This window comes from Nerophis ophidion, linkage group LG19, assembly GCF_033978795.1.
Source record: "Nerophis ophidion isolate RoL-2023_Sa linkage group LG19, RoL_Noph_v1.0, whole genome shotgun sequence".
In the NCBI taxonomy this organism is placed as follows: Eukaryota; Metazoa; Chordata; class Actinopteri; order Syngnathiformes; family Syngnathidae; genus Nerophis; species Nerophis ophidion.
This window is the reverse complement of record NC_084629.1, coordinates 16801710-16825394: the sequence shown is the minus strand read 5'-3', so window position 1 is coordinate 16825394 and position 23685 is coordinate 16801710. Positions and strand designations below refer to the sequence as shown.

The 23685-nt window shown below is 39.3% G+C and overlaps 1 protein-coding gene across 2 annotated transcripts in view; it reads left to right on the top strand.

Moving 5' to 3' along the window:
* Positions 1 to 23685, top strand: part of il1rapl1a (interleukin 1 receptor accessory protein-like 1a) — a 650628-nt gene that overhangs the window by 608500 nt on the left and 18443 nt on the right. For both annotated transcript variants that reach the window (XM_061879367.1, XM_061879366.1), the window contains exon 9: positions 16992 to 17138. In XM_061879367.1, coding sequence (XP_061735351.1) covers positions 16992 to 17138 — 147 coding nt within the window. The remainder of the gene's footprint in view (positions 1 to 16991; positions 17139 to 23685) is intronic.

Sequence of the window (23685 nt, the reverse complement as noted above, 5' to 3'; positions counted from 1 at the left end):
AAATGCTCTTATTGCTCATTGTCAGAGGGGAGGACTTCAACCACGCCGTCATTAAAAAGCCACACAGCATGAATTATTTAAAGTCAAGCTGCAATGATAAATCAAGTAGAAATATGCATTCGGGTTTTCATACATGTTTAAGTTTGGAATTGTGCAGAACTTTTTTTTTTGCACAATTTGAAATTGTGTCGGATGATGAAGTAAGAAAGTTGACTTTGTAAATATATGATAAATACTAAATATACATTATAACACTGTATAATCAGTGAAATATTTACCTTGACCTATTGTGGAGTATTAGAGGCAGAAATAACAATGATCAGAGTATTTTCTATGAGAATAAAGTTGTTATTAAGTCAATCAAGTAGATGTATTGTGATGGAAAACCTTTAATATTCCAATAATTAATTAACTATTAATTTTAGAAGAAAAAGCTGAGGTATTTCAAGAAAAAATACAAATAAAATATTAAAAGTAAAATATTAAACTTTTACAGAGAAGAATCGTCATTCTATGAAAACATTAATTTTAAAAAATAAATACATTTATATATGTCATAACGTGGACTTTGGGGTTTGTTTTCCCTGAAGGCAAAGGAAAGTTGGCGCGGACAAGGCGTGAAGGTAGGGACATGCTTATTTATTACTATAAAAAAAAAGGAACAAAAGGCGCGCACAAGGCGGAACTACAAAAACGTGGCTAATAAAAGAAAAAATTGCACAAAGGCAGAAACTATGAACATGAAACAAAACTCGATAACTGTGACATAAAAAAACAAAAAACTTCCGTGGCATGGCAAGAAGCAAAACTATGGACCGTATCAGGGGGAAAATCGCCAGGCTGACTTCCTGGCAACTTTCGGTTTAAATAATAGTTACATGATTAGTGAAAACAGGTGCGTGACTTGGGGACAGGTGAAAACTAATGGGTTGACATGGAAACTGTCAAACTATGACTTGGACGTGGATTGTTTCTCCGGCGCAGAGGGAAGTTAGCACGAGCGAGACGTGAATGTGAGTACATCTTTAAATTTATTTATACACTACAATACAAAACAGGGGAAACAAGAACGTGCTCAATGGCGCATAATAATCTAGGCTATGAAACACAAACAGGAAACAAAAACACTTGCTCGATGGCATGAATAATGGACACAAAAAAAAGACTTAGCACAAAGGCAATTGACTATGAACTATAAACAAAAACTTACATGACAAGGAACTGTGGACGAGGGCATGAAGGTAGGAACAGCATGGGTAGGGTGTGTGAAAATGCCAGACTCAACACTTGGCAACTACCGGTTTAAATAATACCAATGATAATTACAAGCAGGCGTGAAAACTGAGGACAGGGGCGTGACATGACAGGTGAAAAACTAATGAGTTGTCATTGAGACGAAAACAAACCAGGAAGTGCCAAGACAGAACTAAATGTCCCAAAAAATAAACATAACCTGACCAAACATGGTAAAAACCAAAACATAATCTTACAGGCGTGACAGAAACAAAGCAAACAAGTAAGTGCAAAAACAGGAAACAATGGAGTCTTAAGTCTTAAGCAAAACAGAACATAACTAAACAAAACATGATCACAAGACATGACAATATACTTTAGGTCAGGAAAAAACACAGGGGCAATTTCATCCCTACATGCCTGTTTCGCAGGTTTCCCTGCTCTTCAACTATATATATTTATAAATGTTTCTTTATTTATAACATAATATAAGAAGGATTCAGTTTTGACTACTATGAAAAAAAAAATTAAACATGGGGGAAAAAGTATTTTGCGATTAATATTTGTTAATATGGCAGGTACATGTTTCTGATTTTACAAGATATTTACAAGTTAAAATATTACACAAAAAGTAGCAATTTCCCAAGCAAAAAATGTATTGTTTTTGATAGATTTTGTATATATTTTTTCTGGTGTTATTTTAAGAATAGTGTATTTAATGGCATTTTACAATATGTTTTTAATATTATCATACATTATCAAAATATAAAAATAATTAAAATAATATTTCATATGAAAAACAAGTTGCTTTGTTAGAATAAAAACATTTATAATGTTATGGGACAAAAGCCAAGATATTTCAAGAATACATTTGTGATATGTTGGTAAATTGAAATAAAACACATCATTAGGATTCTAATATAAACAACCTACACAAGGATTGGGAAAAAATTGCCTTTTGTGACTGAAAAACTGTAATATCCCAAGAATAACAATTTAACTTAAAATTCATAAAATGTAAACAAAATGTATTAAATATATATCTGGGATAATAGCTTGGTTATTAATAGTTACGTAATATTACCAGTACAGTACAAATCTCGTTTTAGTTGTTTACATTATTATAAAAAACATAAACATGAGAAAATATATATTTTTTTAAACAAATACATAAACAGAAATGTGAAGAAAATAGTTGTAATAAATAATCTCAAGTTAAAATATGGCGAAAAGTATTAATAGGACGATAACAAATTGTTACATAATATTACCAGTATAGTACAAGGGCAGTTGTAATCTCATTTTAGTTGTTTACATTATTATAAAAAAAAATTTGAACATGAGAAAATCAATATTTTTCAAACAATTACAGAAACAGAAATGTGAAGAAAATAGTTGTAATAATAATAATCTCAAGTTACAATATGGCAAAAAGTATTCATAGTACAATAACAAATTGTTGCATAATATTACCAGTACAGTACAAGTGCAGTTGTAATCTCGTTTTAGTTGTTTACATTATTGTAATAAAATGTAAACATGAGAAAATAAATATTTTTTAAACAATAACCGAAACAGAAATGTGAACAAAAAAGTTGTAATAATAATCTCAAGTTAAAATATGGCAAAAAGTATTAATATTTTAATAACTAAATTGAAAAAAAAAAAAAACTAGTTACAATTTTCATTCGAAAAAAATGTTTTTGTCTATTTTGTATGATATTTATTTTTATCATTTAAGTATGTTATATATCGGATGTGACACTGTCATCATTAAAATAAACTTTTTAGGAGAATAGTATCATACATCACAACCGAAATCAGATGTGATTTATAAGTAATTATAATAATAATACTTGTGACAGGTCCCCAGCCGTCATCATGTGGGTTGCAGTGACAATCGATACAGGACGCATCGTAGCAGGTTTGGCTCTGGTTTATTGTTTCAATAAACATAGTTTCTTGCCAGTCGGTCGCGCCAATTTCTAGCGCGCCGTTTCTTCCTGCTTTTCGCGGCGCACCTTTCGGTGGCCGGCGGCTGCGTCGTCCGCGGGGGCTCATCTCGCTCTGGGTCTCTCTCATCACGTTCGTGGTCTTCCTTTTCGGGTGGTTCCTCTCCCACTTCTGCCCCGATTGTTCCTCCTTCTCCCCTTTTATGCTGCCGTAGAAAGAGGTAGGGATTGAGAGCAGGTGTGTGAACTACGCACCTGACTCTGATGGCTGCAGTGTCGCTCCAGGCGTGCCCCGCCTCTCTGCTCCGCTGCATGCTCCGCCTCCTGGCCGCCATCTTGGGCAGGACCACCGTTTGTCCGAGCCTGCTGTCGGCTCCGTCTCTCCACAATACTAATAATAGTAATAATAATACAAAATAATATTAACAAAATAATGATATATCATATATGTATGATAATGTATAATCAGTGAAGTTTTGTGTCACTGCAACCTGAAATATAAACACATCGTTAAATTATTTCCCGGTTTGAGTGGATCCTTGACTTTGTAAAGCCATAGACCACGTCTTGTGAACTTTTAGCGAGCGCACGTGTACCAAATATTGTTGACATCGGTAAAGCGCCCACAGCACTTATACGGCTCGCTGTCACCAACTCTTTGCTAAAAAAAAAAACGTCAAAGTCACTGACATAGTACACTTAAGGAATCTCAACGTGCACCCAAAACGGCCCACATATTTTTTCAGCGAGTTCTAAAAAAGTTTGGTTTGTTTTATCCCTGTTGTCTCTGTATGTCTCTCTGCTGATATCAAACTCTTTTTTTTGTGTGTTTCTTTGTTTTTTGAAGAGCCAAAAATTCTGTTTGAGTGGGTCACTGTACACACACACACACACAGTAAAGAGATGCTGTCCTTAAGACGATGGAAGAAAGTCTAAGAGTGGCTCTCATTCTCTCACTCTCTCCTCTGCTCACATTATTCTGATGTTTATTTCATGCTCTCCCAGGATGCAACACTGTGAAGCCTCACATCTGTCTTATACACATTTCTGGCTCGTGGGATGTTTTTTTTCCTGAGTCATTTTGAGCATTTGTGAGCGTGAGGATGATCGCTAAGACAGTGGAACTTCAAAAGTCCAACACAGTCCCTTACAGTATATGGGTTGACCTCTGATTTGTTTCCTATGATATAATGGTAATAGAAATGATATGTTCCAGAGTCAACTTTAACTAAAAACGTTCACTAATTTTCAAGTAACATTTTAGCACTTCTGTACAAGTTAAACATAAAATAAATATTTAATAGTATCCTTTTAAAGAGTAAAAAATTATATGACAAACCACATATACTGTACATCTCGGGGCGGTATAGCTCGGTTGGTAGAGCTGCCGTGCCAGCAACTTGAGGGTTCCATTTTTCGATCACCGCTTCCGCCATCCTTGTCACTGCCGTTGAGTCCTTGGGCAAGACCCTTTACCCACCTGCTCCCAGTGCCACCCACACTGGTTTAAATGTAACTTAGATATTGGGTTTCACTATGTAAAAGTGCTTTGAGTCCCTAGAGAAAAGCGCTATATAAATATATAATTCACTTCACAATTCACTTCATCTCTATAAGTCAGTGCAACCATGTGGTTTTTCTTTACCAATCAGACAGATGATTAATGATGAAAAATATTGAAAAAATTCAGGGCTATAATATTATTACTAATATTATTAAGGATGATATTTATTTAAAAAATGTATAAAAATTATAATTAATTAATTCATTAATTTAAACAATTATAGTTTTTAAAAAAATACAGTATACACATTTACATTTTTTTATTTTTTTTAATCACAATTTTAGATCTATGTAAGTAAAAAAGTCTTTCAACGAGCATTTACAGTATGTGCAGAGTCCACCTGTAAAAGTAGCATTGTAACAGTTTTATACGAGTTTAAAAATTAATTTAAAACGGTTAAATAGTTACTCTTTACAGGGTTAAAAAAAAAAAACACACATTTATAACACACCACACTGCCTATGAGGCAATGCAGCCATTATTTTTCCAACCAATCACACAGATGAAAGATGATGAAAATATTGTAACAATAAAAATAATAATACAATTATTATTATAAAAATAATTAATGTATTAAAAATGATAAATTGTTTTGTAAAACATTTTTACAAATTCAGATCTGTAAGTCTTTCAGCGAGCATTTTAACACTCTTAGTGTAAAAAGGAATTAACCACTGTTAAACAGTACCTCTTTATAAGGTAAGAATATTGCACACCGCAGATCCTCTATTAGGCAGTGCAACCATATGGTTTTTCCCAACCATTCAGACAGATAAAAGATTATGAAAATATAGGGTAATGTACCAGAATAATTATAATAACAAACAATTATCATACAACTCAATGATTATAAGAACATTACTAAAACCATTGATTATAATAATCCATCCATCCATTTTTCTACCGCTTGTCCCTTTTTGGGGGTGCGGGGGGGGGGGGGGGGTTGCTGGAGCCTATCTCAGCTGCATTCGGGCAGTAGGCGGGATACACCCTGGACAAGTCGCCACCTCATCGCAGGATAATGATAATGTTTTTAATTAGTGTTTTCCCCTGGTGTTACAATTTTACCTCAAAGTATTTCAATATGTGCTGCGGAACCTCTGGAGCCCAGCTTAACATGTTGCGTTTTTGTTAAATCCCAGAAATACTGGGACTTTAAGTTTAATCTTGGCTTTGTAGATACATTGAGACAAAATCTAAGCTCATTGTGTTTGTGAAACTGCACCAATTTCCTCAGAATTTTCAACACATTTGAAGTGATTTCTCCAGAGGTATATCTTTGATTTGTACGTTTTCAGAATGCTATTTTTGGACAAAGTAGTGTTGTAACGATACCAATATTTTGGTACCGGTACTAAAATAATTTCGATACTTTCCGGTACTTTTCGGTACTTTTCTAAATAAAGGGGACCACAAAAAAATCGCATTATTGGGTTTATTTTAACGAAAAATCTTAGGGTACATTAACCATAGGTTTCTTATTGCAGTTAATTCCTTAAATAAAATAATGAACGTACAATACAACTTGTCTTTTAGTAGTAAGTAAACGTACACAATTAGTCTGCTGACACATGCAGTAACATATTGTGTCATTTATCATTCTGTTATTTTGTCAACATTATTAAGGACAAGTGATAGAAAATTCATTATTAATCTACTTGTTCATTTACTGTTAATATCTTCTTACTTTCTCGTTTAACATGTTCTATCAACACTTCTGTTAAAATGTAATAATCACTTATTCTTCTGTTGTTCGATACTTTACATCAGTTTTTGGACGGTACCACAAATTTGGGTATCAATCCGATACCAAGTCGTTACAGGATCATACATCATATCATACGTCATATTCAAAGTTCTTCATGTCTCCAGGGACATATTTCTTGAGTTTATAAACAAAAAAACAAAATAAGATGTTGTGATGCCAAAAAATATTGACGTAATTATAGTAGTATCGTTGAGATACGTGCCTGTACTTGACATCATTACGGTGGATGTTAGGTGTAGATCCATCAATGGCGTTTCTTTACATTTTGACGCTGTTTAGCTATTCCTCGTCCTGCAGGAATGATACTTGTAAGAAACTTACTTTATTTGCTGCCATTGAGACCAAGATTAGTGATTTAGAAGTAGCTAAAACACTGCAGACGGCGGATGGACTTTAGCCGCTAGCTACCTAGCCATGTCTTAAAGCACCTCTTCCTGAGAGCGTTTCAGTGTTATAACTTCACCTTTATCTTTAGTTTTTAAGCCAAAATGCGTCCCTTCTCCCTTTTCTGTCTACACACTGTGTCTGTTTGTAAGTACTCTGTGATTGTGTGCCGCCGAACATGCTCCTCTGCTCGTAAAACCTGCAATGTCATGACATGACAACGACGCGGGCGCTGGGGGGGTGTGGGACCGGTACGTTTCAGAGATGGTATAGTACCAAAAATGATTCATTAGTATCACGGTACTATATCGGGGATCGACAACCCGCCGCTCTAGAGCCTAGTGGCTTGCTGGAGCTTTAACAAAAATGTATAAAAAATGGAAAAAGATGAGGGGGAAAAATATAAATTTTTTGTGTTAATATGATTTATGTAAGAGGACAAACATGACACAAACCTACCTAATTGTTATAAAGCACACTGTTTACATTACACATGCTTCAATGATTCGAGTATTTGGCAAGCGCCGTTTTGTCCTACTAATTTTGGCGGTCTTTGAACTTACCGTAGTCTGTTAACACGTGCTGTTTCGGCTAGCTGTATGTACAAACCCCGTTTCCATATGAGTTGGGAAATTGTTTTAGATGTAAATATAAACGGAATACAATCATTGGCAAATCAGTTTCAACCCATATTCAGTTGAATGCACTACAAATAAAAGATATTTGATGTTCAAACTCATAAACCTTTTTTTTTTTTTGCAAATAATAATTAACTTAGAATTTCATGGCAGCAACACGTGCCAAAGTAGTTGGGAAAGGGCATGTTCACTATTGTGTTACATCACCTTTTATTTTAACAACACTCAATAAACCTTTGGGAACTAACTGTTGAAGCTTTGAAGGTGGAATTATTTTCCATTCTTGTTTTATGTACAATTTAAGTTGTTCAACAGTCCTGGGTCTCCGTTGTGGTATTTTAGGCTTGATAATGCGCCACACTTATTCAAAGGGAGACATTTCTGGACTACAGGCAAGCCAGTCTAGTACCTGCAGTCTTTTACTATGAAGCCACGCTGTTGTAACAAGTGACTTGGCATTGTCTTGCTGAAATAAGCAGGGGCATCCATGATAACGTTGCTTGGATGGCAACATATGTTACTCCAAAACCTGTATGTACATTTCAGCATTAATGATGCCTTCACAGATGTATAAGTTACCCATGCCTTGGGCACTAATACACCCCCATAACATTATAAATGCTGGCTTTTCAAATGTGTACCTAGAACAGTCCTGATGGTTCTTTTTCTCTTTGGTCCAGAGGACACGACGTTCACCGTTTCCAAAAAACAATTTGAAATGTGGACTCGTCAGACCACAGAACAATTTTCCACTTTGCATCAGTCCATCTTAGCTGAGCTCGGGCCCAGAGAAGCCGGCGGCGTTTCTGGGTGTCGTTGATAAATGGCTTTGGCTTTGCACAGTAGTTTTAACTTGCACTTACAGATGTAGCGACAAACTGTAGTTACTGACAGTGGTTTTCTGAAGTGTTCCTGAGCCCATGTGGGGATGTCCTTTACACACTGATGTCGCTTTTTGATGCAGTACCGCCTGAGGGAACGAAGGTCCATTATATCATCGCTTACGTGCAGTGAACCTTTTGATGGTATTATGGACCGTAGATGGTGAAATTCCTAAATTTCTTGCAATAGCCCGTTGAGAAATGTTGTTCTTAAACTGTTTGACGATTTGCTCACGCATTTGTTCACAAAGTGTTGACCGTTTCCTAATCCTTGTATGTGAAAAAATTTGCATTTCACGGGAGCTGCTTTTATACCCAATCGTGGCACCCACCTGTTCCCAATTAGCCTGCACCCCTGTGGGATGTTCCAAATAAGTGTTTTATGAGAATTCCTCAACTTTCTCAGTATTTATTGACACTTTTCCCAACTTTTTTGTCACGTGTTGCTGCCATCAAACTCTAAAGTTAATGATTATTTGCAAAAAAAAAAGTGTTTATCAGTTTGGACATCAAATATGTTGTCTTTGTAGCATATTCAACTGAATATGGGTTGAAAAGGATTTGCAAAGCATTGTATTCCGTTTATATTTACATCTAACACAATTTCCCAACTCATATGGAAACGGGGTTTGTACGTATTGCATCATTATGCCTCATTTGAAGCTATATTTAAGGCTTATTTAGTTTCTTTTAAGTTCTCTTAATTAAATTTATATCTCAAGACACACTATCTATATATAATATGGCTTTTAATTTTGTGTGGCTCCAGGCAGATTTGTTTTTGTATTTTTGGTCCAATATGGCTTTTTCAACATTTTGGGTTGCCGACCCCTTCACTACACTAATACCAGTATACCGTACAACCCTAGGCCAAAGTAAAACAAAGAAAACAACCTGAAGTTGTCTTTATTTTTTAGTTATCATGCCATGATTTTACCATTCCAGCCCATTCGAGAATAGATTTTCCTCCATGTGGTCCCTGAGCTAAAATAAGTTTGACACCCCTATTTTAGAGGCACATTTTCCTCCACAGTAATGTTCAAATTCCAAAATTATACAACTTCACAGTTTCCAGTGGAGCAACAACTTGTAAATAATTCTAATGTAATTATGCTCCGTGACATCCCGGATATTTGATCATATAAAGAGTGCATATCTGGCTCCGAGTGTTCCCGTTCCTCGCTGACAGAGATTTAGAGCAAAGCGCTTCTTTTAGCGGAGGCATGCAGGTAAACGCTGCTTTAATTCGCCACATAAGTCATTGCTCTCCAAGCTCAGCCACTGGGGAGATAGAAAGGAGATAATAGAGAAGAGGAATGAGCAGTGGAGGACTGTTTGCTAAAGCCGAGCTTTTTCTTTTTTAAAACAGCCCCCTTTTTTTTTTTTTTTTCTCAGCATGGACATCAGCCCAAGTGTTTTAAAGGGGGAACATTGTCACAATCTTAAAAGGGTTAAAAACAATAAAAATCAGTTCCCAGTGGCTTGTTGTATTTTTTGAAGTTTTTTTCAAAATTTTACCGGTCTCGGAATATCCCTAAAAAAAGCTTTAAAGGGTTCGATTTTCGGTAATTGCGATGCAACTATCCATTTCCCTGTGACGTCATACAGTGCTGCCAATGTAAACAAACAATTGTGAATACCACAGCAAGATATAGCGACATTAGCTCGGATTCAGACTCAGATTTCAGCGCCTTAAGCGATTCAACAGATTACGCATGTATTGAAACGGATGGTTGGAGTATGAAAGTATTGAAGAAGAAACTGAAGCTATTGAGCGATTAGCTATTGACGCTATTCATAGGCATGGCCGAATAGCTGCATTAGCATTGCCGGTAAAATGTGCGGACCAAACGATCAGCACTTTCGCATCTTGTGACACTGGAGCAACTTTAATCCGTCGATTGGTAAGTGTTTTTTTCGCATTAAATGTGGGTGGAAGGAAACGTAATATAGTTGCAAATGCATCTGCAGGTTATCCATACATCTCTGTGCCATGTCTGCTTTAGCACCGCCGGTAAATAGCATGTTAGCATCGATTAGCTGGCAGTCAACATCAACAAAACTCACCTTTGTGATTTCGTTGACTTTATTGTTGCAAATGCATCTGCAGGTTATCCATACATCTCTGTGCCATGTCTGCTTTAGCACCACCGGTAAATAGCATGTTAGTATCGATTAGCTGGCAGTCAACATCAACAAAACTCACCTTTGTGATTTCGTTGACTTTATTGTTGCAAATGCATCTGCAGGTTATCCATACATCTCTGTGCCATGTCTGCTTTAGCACCGCCGGTAAATAGCATGTTAGTATCGATTAGCTCGCAGTCAACATCAACAAAACTCACCTTTGTCATTTCGTTGACCTTATTGTTGCAAATGCATCTGCAGGTTATCCATACATCTCTGTGCCATGTCTGCTTTAGCACCGCCGGTAAATGGCGTGTTAGCATTGATTAGCGTAGCATGTTAGCATCGATTAGCTGGCAGTCAACATCAACAAAACTCACCTTTGTGATTTCGTTGACTTTATTGTTGCAAATCATCTGCAGGTTATCCATACATCTCTGTGCCATGTCTGCTTTAGCACCGCCGGTAAATAGCATGTTAGCGTCGATTAGCGTAGCATGTTAGCATCGATTAGCTGGCAGTCAACATCAACAAAACTCACCTTTGTGATTTCGTTGACTTTATTGTTGCAAATGCATCTGCAGGTTATCCATACATCTCTGTGCCATGTCTGCTTTAGCACCGCCGGTAAATGGCATGTTAGCATCGATTAGCGTAGCATGTTAGCATCGATTAGCTGGCAGTCAACATCAACAAAACTCACCTTTGTGATTTCGTTGACTTTATTGTTGCAAATCATCTGCAGGTTATCCATACATCTCTGTGCCATGTCTGCTTTAGCACCGCCGGTAAATAGCATGTTAGCGTCGATTAGCTGGCAGTCACGCCGCGACAAATATGTCTGATTAGCACATAAGTCAATAACATCAACAAAACTCACCTTTGTGATTTCGTTGAATTTATCGTTGCAAATGCAATTGCAGGTTATCCATACATCTCTGTGCCATGTCTGTCATCGCCGGTAAAATGTGGAGACACTCGCGCACATTCAATGGGGGTCTGGCGGCAGACACTTTCGCATCTTCGGGCCAGTGGTGCAACTTGAATCCCTCCCTGTTAGTGTTGTTACACCCTCCGACAACACACAGACGAGGCATGATGTCTCCAAAGTTCCAAAAAATAGTCGAAAAAACGGAAAATAACAGAGTTGAGACCCAATGTTTACAATGTGTTGAAAATGAAAATGGCGGCTGTATTACCTCGGCGACGTCACATTTTGACGTCATCGCCTCCAGAGCGATAAACAGAAAGGCGTTTAATTCGCCAAAATTCACCCATGTAAAGTTCGGAAATCGGTTAAAAAATATATGGTCTTTTTTCTGCACCATCAAGGTATATATTGACGCTTACATAGGTCAGGTGATAATGTTCCCCTTTAATGCCAATCAAATGAATCCACTTTCTCCTCATCTCCTATTTGCACCATCACTCCTCCCCAACCTACCAGCCTCTTGACGCTCCCCGCTGATAATGGATGCTGCTTGGCTCTCAGCTTGGCTTCTCTCCCCCCGGATGCTGATGATTGTTGAGTCTGGGGAGAGTGTGTGTGTGTGAGACCAAAGAGGCTGACTGTCAGCTTTAAGTCGCATGTTTGTAAATCTATAGCTTCTCGTATATGACTCCTGTCCTGTAAACATTAGCTTGCGGTTTATTCAAATACATTGCAGGCCAGCTGAAGAACACATCAATTTCAAGAAGCCTCCATTTCACCGGGAGAGAAGGTCGGCTTCATTTCACTGCGGTATTGCGTTGAACCGAAAATAAGACCACCCCTCAAAATTGTATGGAAATATCCATATGGACCTAAAGATAAAACAACCCCAATAGTAGTAAGACCCCACTGTGAATGTCTTGCTCCTCCGTGTTCATTGGACCACCAATCATTGACATCACAGGCTCTTCTAGGTCTACAAAATAGTTCTATTTTTCAATAAACATGCAAAGTCTTTTCTCGAGTGAGCACACGAATGGTTCTTCTCCGGTGTCGTGTCTCGCTCTCGCTCGCGCTCGGCCTCGCTCTCCACCATCCAACTCACCTATACGGGGCAATATAGCTCGGTTGGTAGAGTGGCCGTGCCAGCAACTTGAGGGTTCCAGGTTCGATCCCTGCTTCCGCCATCCTAGTCACTGACGTTGTGTCCTTTGGCAAGACACTTTACCCACCCGCTCCCAGTGCCACCCACACTGGTTTAAATGTAACTTAGATATTTGGTTTCACTATGTAAAAGCGCTTTGAGTAACTAGAGAAAAGCGCTATATAAATATAATTCACTTCACTTCGCCTCTCCTTTCTGACTGCTGCCTTTAACGGAGCGACAGCTGATCAAACAAACACTCTCAGCTGTGGCATCTACGCACCTGCCGCTAATCTCGAAGCTGATCCTGGCACACCCCGCTTCGCTGCAGGTCCACAAGCCACACCCCCCCCCCACCCCCCACACCCACATTTTTAAAAAAAACTCAAATTCATCCATCCATCCATTTTCTGCCGCTTATTCCCTTTGGGGTCGCGGGGGGCGCTGGTGTCTATCTCAGCTACAATGGGGCGGAAGGCGGGGTACACCCTGGACAAATCGCCACCTCATCGCAGCCCCTTAAATTCCTAGATATTTTATTCTACAAATATCCTTTCGACTTGAATATAAGGACAATTCCAAATATGAGTAGACCACACAATGAAAAATATGTTTTCTGTCCGATTAAGCCAAATATGAGACAACCTTGAATTTACAAAAACCCCGAATTGAAGACAACACAACAGAGAGAGGGGTTAGTGCATGTGCCTCACAATACGAAGGTCCTGAGTAGTCCAGAGTTCAATCCCGGGCTCGGGATCTTTCTGTGTGGAATTTGCATGATCTCCCCGTGACTGCGTGGGTCCCCTCCGGGTACTCCGGCTTCCTCCCACTTCCAAAGACATGCACCTGGGGATAGGTTGATTGGCAACACTAAATTGGCCCTAGTGTGTGAATGTGAGTATGAATGGTGTCTGTCTATCTGTGTTGGCCCTGTGATGAGGTGGCGACTTGTCCACGGCGTACCCCGCCTTTCGCCCGAATGCAGCTGAGATAGGCTTCAGCACCCCCGCGACCCTGAACAGGACAAGCGGTAGAAAATGGATGGATAATGACAATATAACAGTATGGTAATGGTAAATACTTGAATGGCGCTTTTCTACCTTCGAAGTACTCAAAGCGCTTTGACACCATTTCTACATTCACACACACATTCACACACTGATGGCGGGAGCTGCCTGTCAGGCCGGGACATGGATTAGTTTTGCTTCTTCGATGCAGAGAGAAATTGGAACGAGTCAGGCGTGGATGTGAGTACATGAACATATTTATTTATTTATACACTATAATACAAAAACAAAACAAAACAAAGGGCGCGCTCGGTTGCGGATAATAATCTATACTAAATTTTCAAACAAAAACAGCACAATAGCATGAGCTACAAATTAAAAAAAGATACTATCAAAGATACACAACTAACAAAAACTTGCACTGAGGCAAAAAATACAAAAATCTTAAGTGGCGTAGTCAAAATAATTAGCAGCGTGGCAAGGCTTGAAGGTTGGCAAGGCAAGGTAGGTGCGTGGTTGTGGTAAGTAAGCATCAGCAATAGCAAAGTTCCCAGAACGATGAACAGAAAGAAAATGACTTAAATAGTAGCTGTGGTAATTGGAAACGGGTGTGAGAGAGGCTGAGGATCGGGGCGTGACTAGGGGACCAAGTGGAAACTAATGGGTTACTATGGAAACCAAAATAAAACCAGGAAGTGCAACACGGGAAACGAAAGTCCAAAAACGAAACATAAACATGATCAAACATAAATCTGATTACCAGGCATGACACTGCCATGCGAGGCACTAACCACAACCCATCAGGAGCAAGGGTGAAGTGTCTCGCTCAAGGACATAACGGACGTGACTAGGTTGGTAGAAGCTGGGGATCGAACCAAGAACCCTCAGGTCGCTGGCACGGCCACTCTCCAAACCGTGCCACCCCCAGTAATATTCCCCAAATATCGTTATGGACCTAAATATAATGAAATTCCGAATTTAAGTAGGCGTCACCATGAAAAACATGTTTTCAACATTCAATTAGGGGCGGCATGGTGCAGTGGAAGAGTGGCCGTGCGCAACCCGAAGGTCCCTGGTTCAATACCCACCTAGACCAACCTCGTCACATCCGTTGTGTCCTGAGCAAGACACTTCACCCTTGCTCCTGATGGGTGCTGGTTAGCGCCTTGCATGGCAGCTCCCTCCATCAGTGTGTGAATGTGTGTGTGAATGGGTAAATGTGGAAGTAGTGTCAAAGCGCTTTGAGTACCTTGAAGGTAGAAAAGCGCGATACAAGTACAACCCATTTATCATTTATTTATTAAGGGCTCTTTTGATCCCTCCAAATTGGTGTGCCCCTCCATATCAATATTGAAGCAAATATAAGACAACCTTGAATTTACAAAGACCCTGGATTTGTACAACACATCAATATCAAAGATCATTTCCCCCAAATATCCTTATTAGGGTTGTCCCAATACAAATATTTTGGTACAGGTACCAAAATGTATTTTGATACTTTTCAAAATAAAAGGGACCACACATCTGTTTTTATTATTGGCTGTATTTTAAAGTAAAATCCTACGATACATTTAACACATTGTTCCTTATCGTATCTTATTGTCATAAAATAAGATGGTGAACATTCTAGACAACTACTCTTTTATTAGTGAGTAAACAAACAATGGCTCCTAATTTGGCTGCTGACCTATGCAATAACATTGTGTCATTATCGGGGACAAGCGGTAGAAAATGGATTATTAATCTCCTTGTTCATTTACTGTTAATATCTGCTTATTTTCAGTTTTAACATATTCTACCTACACTTCTGTTGAAATGTAATATCAATCATCAATGTTTATTTATATAGCCCTAAATCACAAGTGTCTCAAAGGGCTGCACAAACCACAACGACATCCTCAGTAGAGCCCACATAAGGGCAAGGAAAAACTCACCCCAGTGGGACGTCGGTGACAGTGGCAATGATGACTATGAAAAACCTTGGAGAGGACCGCATATGTGGGCAACCCCCCCCTCATCATTCTTCTGTTGTTTGGATATTTTACATATGTGTTGGGTGATACCACACATTTTGGTATCAATCCTATTCCAAGTAGTTACAGGATCATGCATTGGTCATCATTAAAGTCCTCCTTTGTCCAGGGACATAATTCCAGACTTTACAAACAATAAAAAAATTACAAAAGATTTTGTTATAATAAGAAAAATTGATGTAATCGTTGTAGTATCGACTAGATACGGCTCTTGTGCTTGGTATCGTTATAGTCGATGCATGTATAGAGCCACCCTTTTGTTTACATTCAGGAACGTTAGGTGTGGTATCCTCCTACGGTGTGTAGTGAAGCATGTTTAGCTATACCTCGTCCTGCAGGGATGATACTTGTAAGAAACTTACTTTATTTGTCGCCATGGAGACCAGGATTAGTGATTTAGAAGTAGCTAAAACACTGCGGATGATGTTAGCCGCTAGCTAGCTATGTTTTAAACCACCTCTTGTAGAGCAGCACTTCGGTGTTTATGACTTCACATTTATCGTGTTTTTTTTTAGCCATTCTGCCTCTTATGTCTCCGGCCCGTGTCTGCTTGTAAGTGCTCCGTACGTGTGTGTTGCCAAACATGCGCTTTTGCTCCAGCTATATCATGACGTGATGATGGTTGCACCGTAATGTCTGCAAAAAAGACAACATTAGTACCAGTATTTTTCACAGGTGGTATAGTACCGTTTTTAATTCATTAGCTACGCGGTACTTTATTAGTACCGGTGTACTGTAAAACCCTAATCCTTATTAACACAAATATAAAATAATCCCAAATATGAGTAGCCAAAATGATGAAAAAATGAGTTTTCTTTCCAATTATCCATATTAACCCAAATATAAAACAACCTTGAATTTAGAGTCACTCCAACTATAAAATTACCTTTAATTTACGACAACCTCAGAATCAAATGTATGAAAAACATGTTTTCCGTCAAAAGCCAAGATGAAGAAAACATGTGAACATTGTGAACCAAATATATGATGACCTTAAATCTAGGAAGAACAATCACTCAAAATCAAAGAAAATAATTCATGTTTTTCCCCCAATATCAATACTGAATCGAATATAAATCAACTTTGAATTTGTTTGCTGAGCAGCTAACAACTAACTGGTTAGCTCACAGGTGTGTGTGTGTAAGTGACAGGAAGAAAAGCTCAACTTAGAGGAGTAATTTGGCTCTAACTGTTGGTTTGCACAAATAATTCTCTGGACCCAAATATAAGTCGACAAACACAGTATTTTCCAAAATGCCTTACCTTTGATATTTATGATGTAGGTTTCTGACTGTTCTCCATGTTCTATGTGTACGTCGTCCTCAGCAGAGCTCATGTACACGGTGGAACTGGCCGGGGGTCTCGGGGCCATCCTGCTGCTACTCATCTTCCTCATCTCGCTCTACAAATGCTACAGGATCGAGCTGATGCTTTTCTACAGGAGGCACTTTGGCAGCGACGACCTGGATGGAGGTAAAGGACATTTATACTTCACCAAATCCATAACTTAATCATGAGTTACAATACAGGCAATGTTTTGCTGGCCAAAGATCCTCTATGGTACAGAAGCACACCACGGACTAACTAACTAAAAACAGGAGTCAACAATCCTCTTTACCACTCTGTTGCTTTTAAGGACCTACTGAATAAGAAACCTTGTCAAAGATCTTCTATTCGGCAGAACTCTTCTGCTGTTTTTTTAGGATTTACTGTAAAAACTTTAATCCTTTAGATCAGTGGTTCTCAAATGGGGGTACGCGTACCCCTGGGGGTACTTGAGGGTATGCCAAGGGTTACGTGAGATTTTTTTAAAATATTCTAAAAATAGCAACGATTCAAAAATCCTTTATAAATATATTTATTGAATAACACTTCATCAAATTATGAATGAAAGTTCATAAACTGTGAAAAGAAATGCAACAATGCAATATTCAGTGTTGACAGCTGGATTTTTTGTGGACATGTTCCATAAATTTTGATGTTAAAGATTTTTTTTTGGTGAAGAAGTGTTTGGAATGAAATTAATAAATCCAGATGGATCTCTATTACAATCCCCAAAGAGGGCACTTTAAGTAGATGATTACTTCTATGTGTAGAAATCTTTATTTTGTTAAAAGTGGACTTAGGGGTTTGTTTTCCTGGAAGGCAAAGGGATGTTGGCGCGGGTAAGGCGTGAAAGTAGGGACATACTTATTTATTACTATAAAAAAAAGGAACAAAAAGGCTTCTGGCAAACAATTCTCAACAAAGATCTCTTATTCAACCGAAGCAATCTTGTTTTTTAGAGACCTGTTGTAAAAAAAAAAAAAACGGTCAAAGATCCTATATATGATGGGAGCACTGTTTTAAGGAAATCACTGCAAAATCTCTATACAAAGATAGACTACTCTACTTGTTTTAAGGAACCTACTGGCAAAATCTCTGGTCAAAGATCTTCTATCTACAAGAGCATTCTTACTTTTTTGCACATCTCTAAAAACAGCAGTCAAAGATCCTAAACATAACAAGAGTTTTCTGTTGTCTTTATGCACTGCAAAAAAGCTAGTAAAGGATCCTAAATACATCAAGAGCTCTTTGTTTTGAGGACCTACTGCAAAAAAATTAAAAATAGTCAAAGATCCTGTATTTGGCAAGACTCATAAGTATACTGCAAAATTTTTATTCAAAGATCCTTTATATAACAGGAGTGCTTTTTTGTTTGTTTTCAGAACATGTTGGCAACAATTCTCATCAAATATCTTCTATTTAGCAAGAGAGCAGTCATGCTTTTTAGGGACCTTTAAAAAAAAAAAAATCAAACATCCTCTATATAAAAGGAGCACTATGTTTTAAGTAAATAACTGCAAAAACGCAATCCAAAGATAGACTACTCTACCTATTTTTAGGAACCTACTGGCAAAAACTCTGATCAAAGATCTTCTATCTACAAAAGCATTCTTACTTTTTTGCACATCTCTAAAAACAGCAGTCAAAGATTCTAAACATAACAAGAGTTTTCTGCTGTCTTTATGCACCTGCTGCAAATAAGCTAGTAAAGGATCCTAAATACAACAAGAGCTCTCTGTTTTAAGGACTTACTGCAAAAAAATTGAGTCAAAGATCCTGTATTTGGCAAGACTTTTCGGCTGTTTTTAAGTATACTGCAAACTCTTTAATCAAAGATCCTTTAAATGACAGGATTGTTTTTTTGTGTTTTTATACAACATACTGGCAAACATTCTAATCAAATATTTTCTATACAGCAAGAGTAGTCTTGCTATTTATGGATTTGTAAAAAACAACTATCAGAGATCATATATAGCACATGAGCACTGTGTTTTTAAAGACATAATTGCAAAAACGGTAGCCAAAGATCCTCTATAAGACGAGACTACTCTACCTGTTTTAAAGAACGTACCGGCAAAAACTCCGGTCAAAGATCTTCTTTCGATAAGAGCATTTTTACTTTTTTACAGGTCTCTAAAAACAGTTGTAAAAGTCTGCTGTTTCTAAGAAGATTCTACAACTCTAGTTAAAGATCCTCTATACAACAGAAGAACTACCTGTTTTAAGGACCTGTTGAAAACAAAAAAATGTCAAAGATCATCTATGTGGCAGCACTGATCTGCTGTTTTTAAGAAGATTCTACAAGAACTCTCATCAAAGATCCTCTATAAGACAGGAGAACATTGCTGTGTTTAAGAAATGACAGTCTAGTCAAAGACTATATAGAAATAGCTTCTTTTGCAGGTCTTTTAAAAACAGCAATCAAAGATATTGTCTGCTGTTTTTAAAAACCAACTGCAAAAAAACAATCTCATCAAAGATCCTCAATACAACATGCAGAAACACTCTACTTTTTTTTGGGGGGCCAGAAATCCAAATGAAAACAATACAAATATTTTAGGGCTGTAAATCAAATTTTTAAATGAGAATATCCCGGCTGAACTACCGTTATCAGTTATAGAGGTTTTAGGGAAAGAAAGAAAAAACATGATTTATTAATGCCTTTTGACGGATCAGGGCCATTTAGGGATGACTTGACATGAAGTTATTACATATGGCTCCTTTAAAAAGTGATTGCAATAAAAGAAAAGTGTTTTTTTGTAGGTGTTTATAAACAGCAGTCAAAGATTGTAATCATGATGAGAGCTCTCTATTAAACAAAACATCTACTTTTTAATATACACCAATCATTTGTGATACATAGAGTCTGTATGTCAACAGTGCTCTGCTGTTTTTAGGAACCTGCTCTTACTGGGTTTCACAATATAAAAGCGTTTTGATTCACTCGAGAAAAGTGCTATATAAATATAAATATAATTCACTTCCAAAAAGGGCAGTTGCTAAAAACATGTGTGAGGTTATTTAGCCAAGGAGACCCCAGCAGATCTCATCATCAGAATCAGAAATACTTTAATAATCCCCAGAGGGGAAATTAACATTTTCAGCACAATCCCATTCAAGAGCAGACAAACATTACAGGGAGACAGATTAAGATCGCTGACGGATCTGCCAACTTCCAGACACCCCTTAGAAAAAAGGTGAGAAACAGGTAAACGCTGGGGAGGGGGGAGCGGAAAAAAAAATTCAGTCTAAGCCTGGGACCCTGGAAAGGGGGCCCAGAGTAAGGCCAAAGAAAAAAAACATCATAGCCAGAGCACACATAAACGTATGCAAGAGGGAGACATCAAAGAACACCAAAAACATTAAAAGAGCAGAGCTGATGCAACCAGTCACTCCTACACACAGCCACAAAAGTAAAACAACAACAAAAACATATATTCACTGTAGTGGCCTCTGTGGTGTTCCACCCCATCGTCTGCTGGGGTGAGCTGGGGGCAGCATGGCCAGAGACAGGAGCAGACCCAACAAAGCAACCAAGAGAGCCTCAAACTTGTTTCACCAGGTACCACCTCAGAAAACACTCAACTCTCCCAGCACCGCCGTCATGACCAACATTATAATACAGCATACTTGCCAACCCTCCCGGATTTTCCGGGAGACTACCGAAATTCAGCGCCTCTCCCGAAAACCTCCCGGAAGAAATGTTCTCCCGAAAATCTTCCGAAATTCAGCTGGAGCTGGAGGCCACGCCCCCTCCAGCTCAAACATGCACAGTTCGAAGCTTGAAAAGGAGGATTGCAGGCGGATCTGACGGCATTTAAAGTCATTTTTAAAAACGACTGCTAATCCTCCTCCTTTTTGACCGGACAACCGCGGAGAATTAAAGTAGAAACACTCCGGAGGCAGAAGTTCATTAAGAGGGGCAGACTCACCGGCTCTCAGGCTCTCAGCCATGTTTCCGTCACACAGAGGAAGTCAAGTCCGCGGGAAGTGAAGAAATCCTCCAGGATTTACGTTTTGTTTGTCAAAGATCTTGCGTTCACAAGACCGAACCTGGCGGGGGCCAGCACGTCTAAGGCCACAGCTTATCCAGGTGGGGCCCGACACACAACCCGCAGGTGGCGGGGGAGAGTAGCCACGAGGCGGGAAAGGATGGCAGGAATCCAGCCAGGAGAAAAAGCTTACTGGGACGTCGAAAAACCAACGTCAAAGTTGATCATATCAGTGGGAAAGGGGTAAAGCACATACTGGCGCCATCTTCTGGAAACTCGGAAGTGACGTTACTGAAATAGTGAAAGGTAAGTGTTGTTGTTTTTCAGTACCCGGCAAGCACAGTACAGTTAGTAGAACAACTGTGTTTTTATTACTGTGTATTTGATAGGTGCCGTCTGAAATGCAACTATTTATTTTATTTATATATATAATAAAATAAATATACATAGCTAGAATTCACTGAAAGTTAAGTATTTCATACATATATATATATATTAATTATATATATATATATTGGTGGCAGAGGGGTTAGTGCGTCTGCCTCACAATACGAAGTTCCTCCAGTCCTGGGTTCAAATCCAGGCTCGGGATCTTTCTGTGTGGAGTTTGCATGTTCTCCCCGTGAATGCGTGGGTTCCCTCCGGGTACCCCGGCTTCCTCCCACTTCCAAAGACATGCACCTGGGGATAGGTTGATTGGCAACACTAAAAAAAATTGGCCCTAGTGTGTGAATGTGAGTGTGAATGTTGTCTGTCTATCTGTGTTGGCCCTGCGATGAGGTGGCGACTTGTCCAGGGTGTACCCTGCCTTCCGCCCGATTGTAGCTGAGATAGGCGCCAGCGCCCCCCGCGACCCCGAAAGGGAATAAGCGGTAGAAAATGGATGGATGGATTAAATATATGTATATATTAATATATATATTAATTACAGCCAATATAAAAATATTGGCTGTAAATATACTCTCCTCTTAACCACGCCCCCGCCCCAACCACGCCTCCAAACCACGTTTCCGCCCCAGCCCCGACCACGCCCCCCACCTCCCGAAATCGGAGGTCTCAAGGTTGGCATGTATGAAATACAGTAGCGTAGCGGGCCTAAGTATTCATTAAAAACAAGGCAAGGGTTTATTTAGGAAGTATATGTACATTGAATACAATGCACAAACATGCAGTCCCACTCGCTTTGAGAGTCGCTGCTCTAACTTGCCATGTGCGGGGAGAAGTTCTCCATCTTAGGACTCTTTAGTCCTTCCCCACGTTCTGTCTACTCTTTGTTTTATCTCCCAAGCTCATTAATTATGGATTGGACGTTGTTGTGTCGTGAAAAACTTCCACATGATTAAGTCATAAACCATCGGGGGCTCGCCTGTACAAGCTGTTTTGATTCCCCCCAACCTCCAAACTTTGCGAGGTGCTTCATTGGCAAGGTTGCTCGCTAATTTGAGCGCGGCGTTTGATGTTTTCCGTCCGACTGAGCGACGCCGTCTCGCACGGCCTTCCCGGTCCTTTCAAAGCCTCCCTTTTTTGGTTGGTTGGCCCATATTCCGCTCTCCGCAGAGAATAATGACGAGGACTTGCCGAACGTGTCGCCAGTACTACTTTGTTCCAGTCGTCTATTTCCTTCCCGCTGCCTTGTGGGAAATCATTAGGAGGTGCGTAAAAGCCTCCTCCGACTTGATTAGTTCTTTATCCACTCCCAATTTATTCCCCATCACTGCAGGGATGTGGGCACTGCAAAGTCCTGCCTGTGGATGTTTGCTTCTGGAGTTAGCATATCAGGGTCATGTGCGGGGTGTGCCATCGCCATGGCAACACGACGCCTTGACATATAGTCAGGCCCGTGAACAAGCGCGTGTAAAATGACAATATATGAATGGCAGTGGAAAATGTATTCCTCGCCGCCTCCTGCTGCGTCACTGATTAGAATATTATGACATAATTCCCTGGACTGTTTCGTCGCACACCGTTTGAAAAGACATTGGGACTGGGATCAAGCCGAGTCAATGTAGGATTGGGAAGATTAAAAAGTTATATTTTAATTACTATATTGTTTGGACTATAAGGTGCACCGACGGAGTCATACCGAAGACTATAAAAAATGGGACCCATTACCTCTCTGTTTGACACTCAGCATCAAGGGTTTGAATTGGGGGTTAAATCACCTAAAATTATTCCCGGGCGCGCCCACCACTGCTGCTCACTGCTCCCCTCACCTTCCAGGGGGTGATCAAGGGTGATGGATCAAATACAGAGAATAATTTTGCCACACCTCGTGTGTGTGTGAGACAATCATTGGTACGCCGACGACGTGGCGCAGTTGGCAGAGTGGCCGTGCCAGCAACCTGAGGGTTACTGGTTCAATCCCCACCTTTTAACAACCTCGTCACATCCGTTGTGTCCTTGAGCAAGACACTTCACCCTTGCTCCTGATGGGTCGTGGCTAGGGCCTTGCATGGCAGCTCCCACCATCAGTGTGTGAATGTGGAAATAGTGTCAAAGCGCTTTGAGTACCTTGAATGTAGAAAAGCGCTATACAAGTACAACCCATTTATTATTTATTTATTTATAAGCCTGGGCCCTTGGAGAGGGGGTCCAGACTGAGGCCAAGGAAGAGGAAAAAACCTCATAGCCATAGCACACATAAACGTGTGTAAGAAGGAAACATCAAAATGGTAAATGGGTTATACTTGTATAGCTCTTTT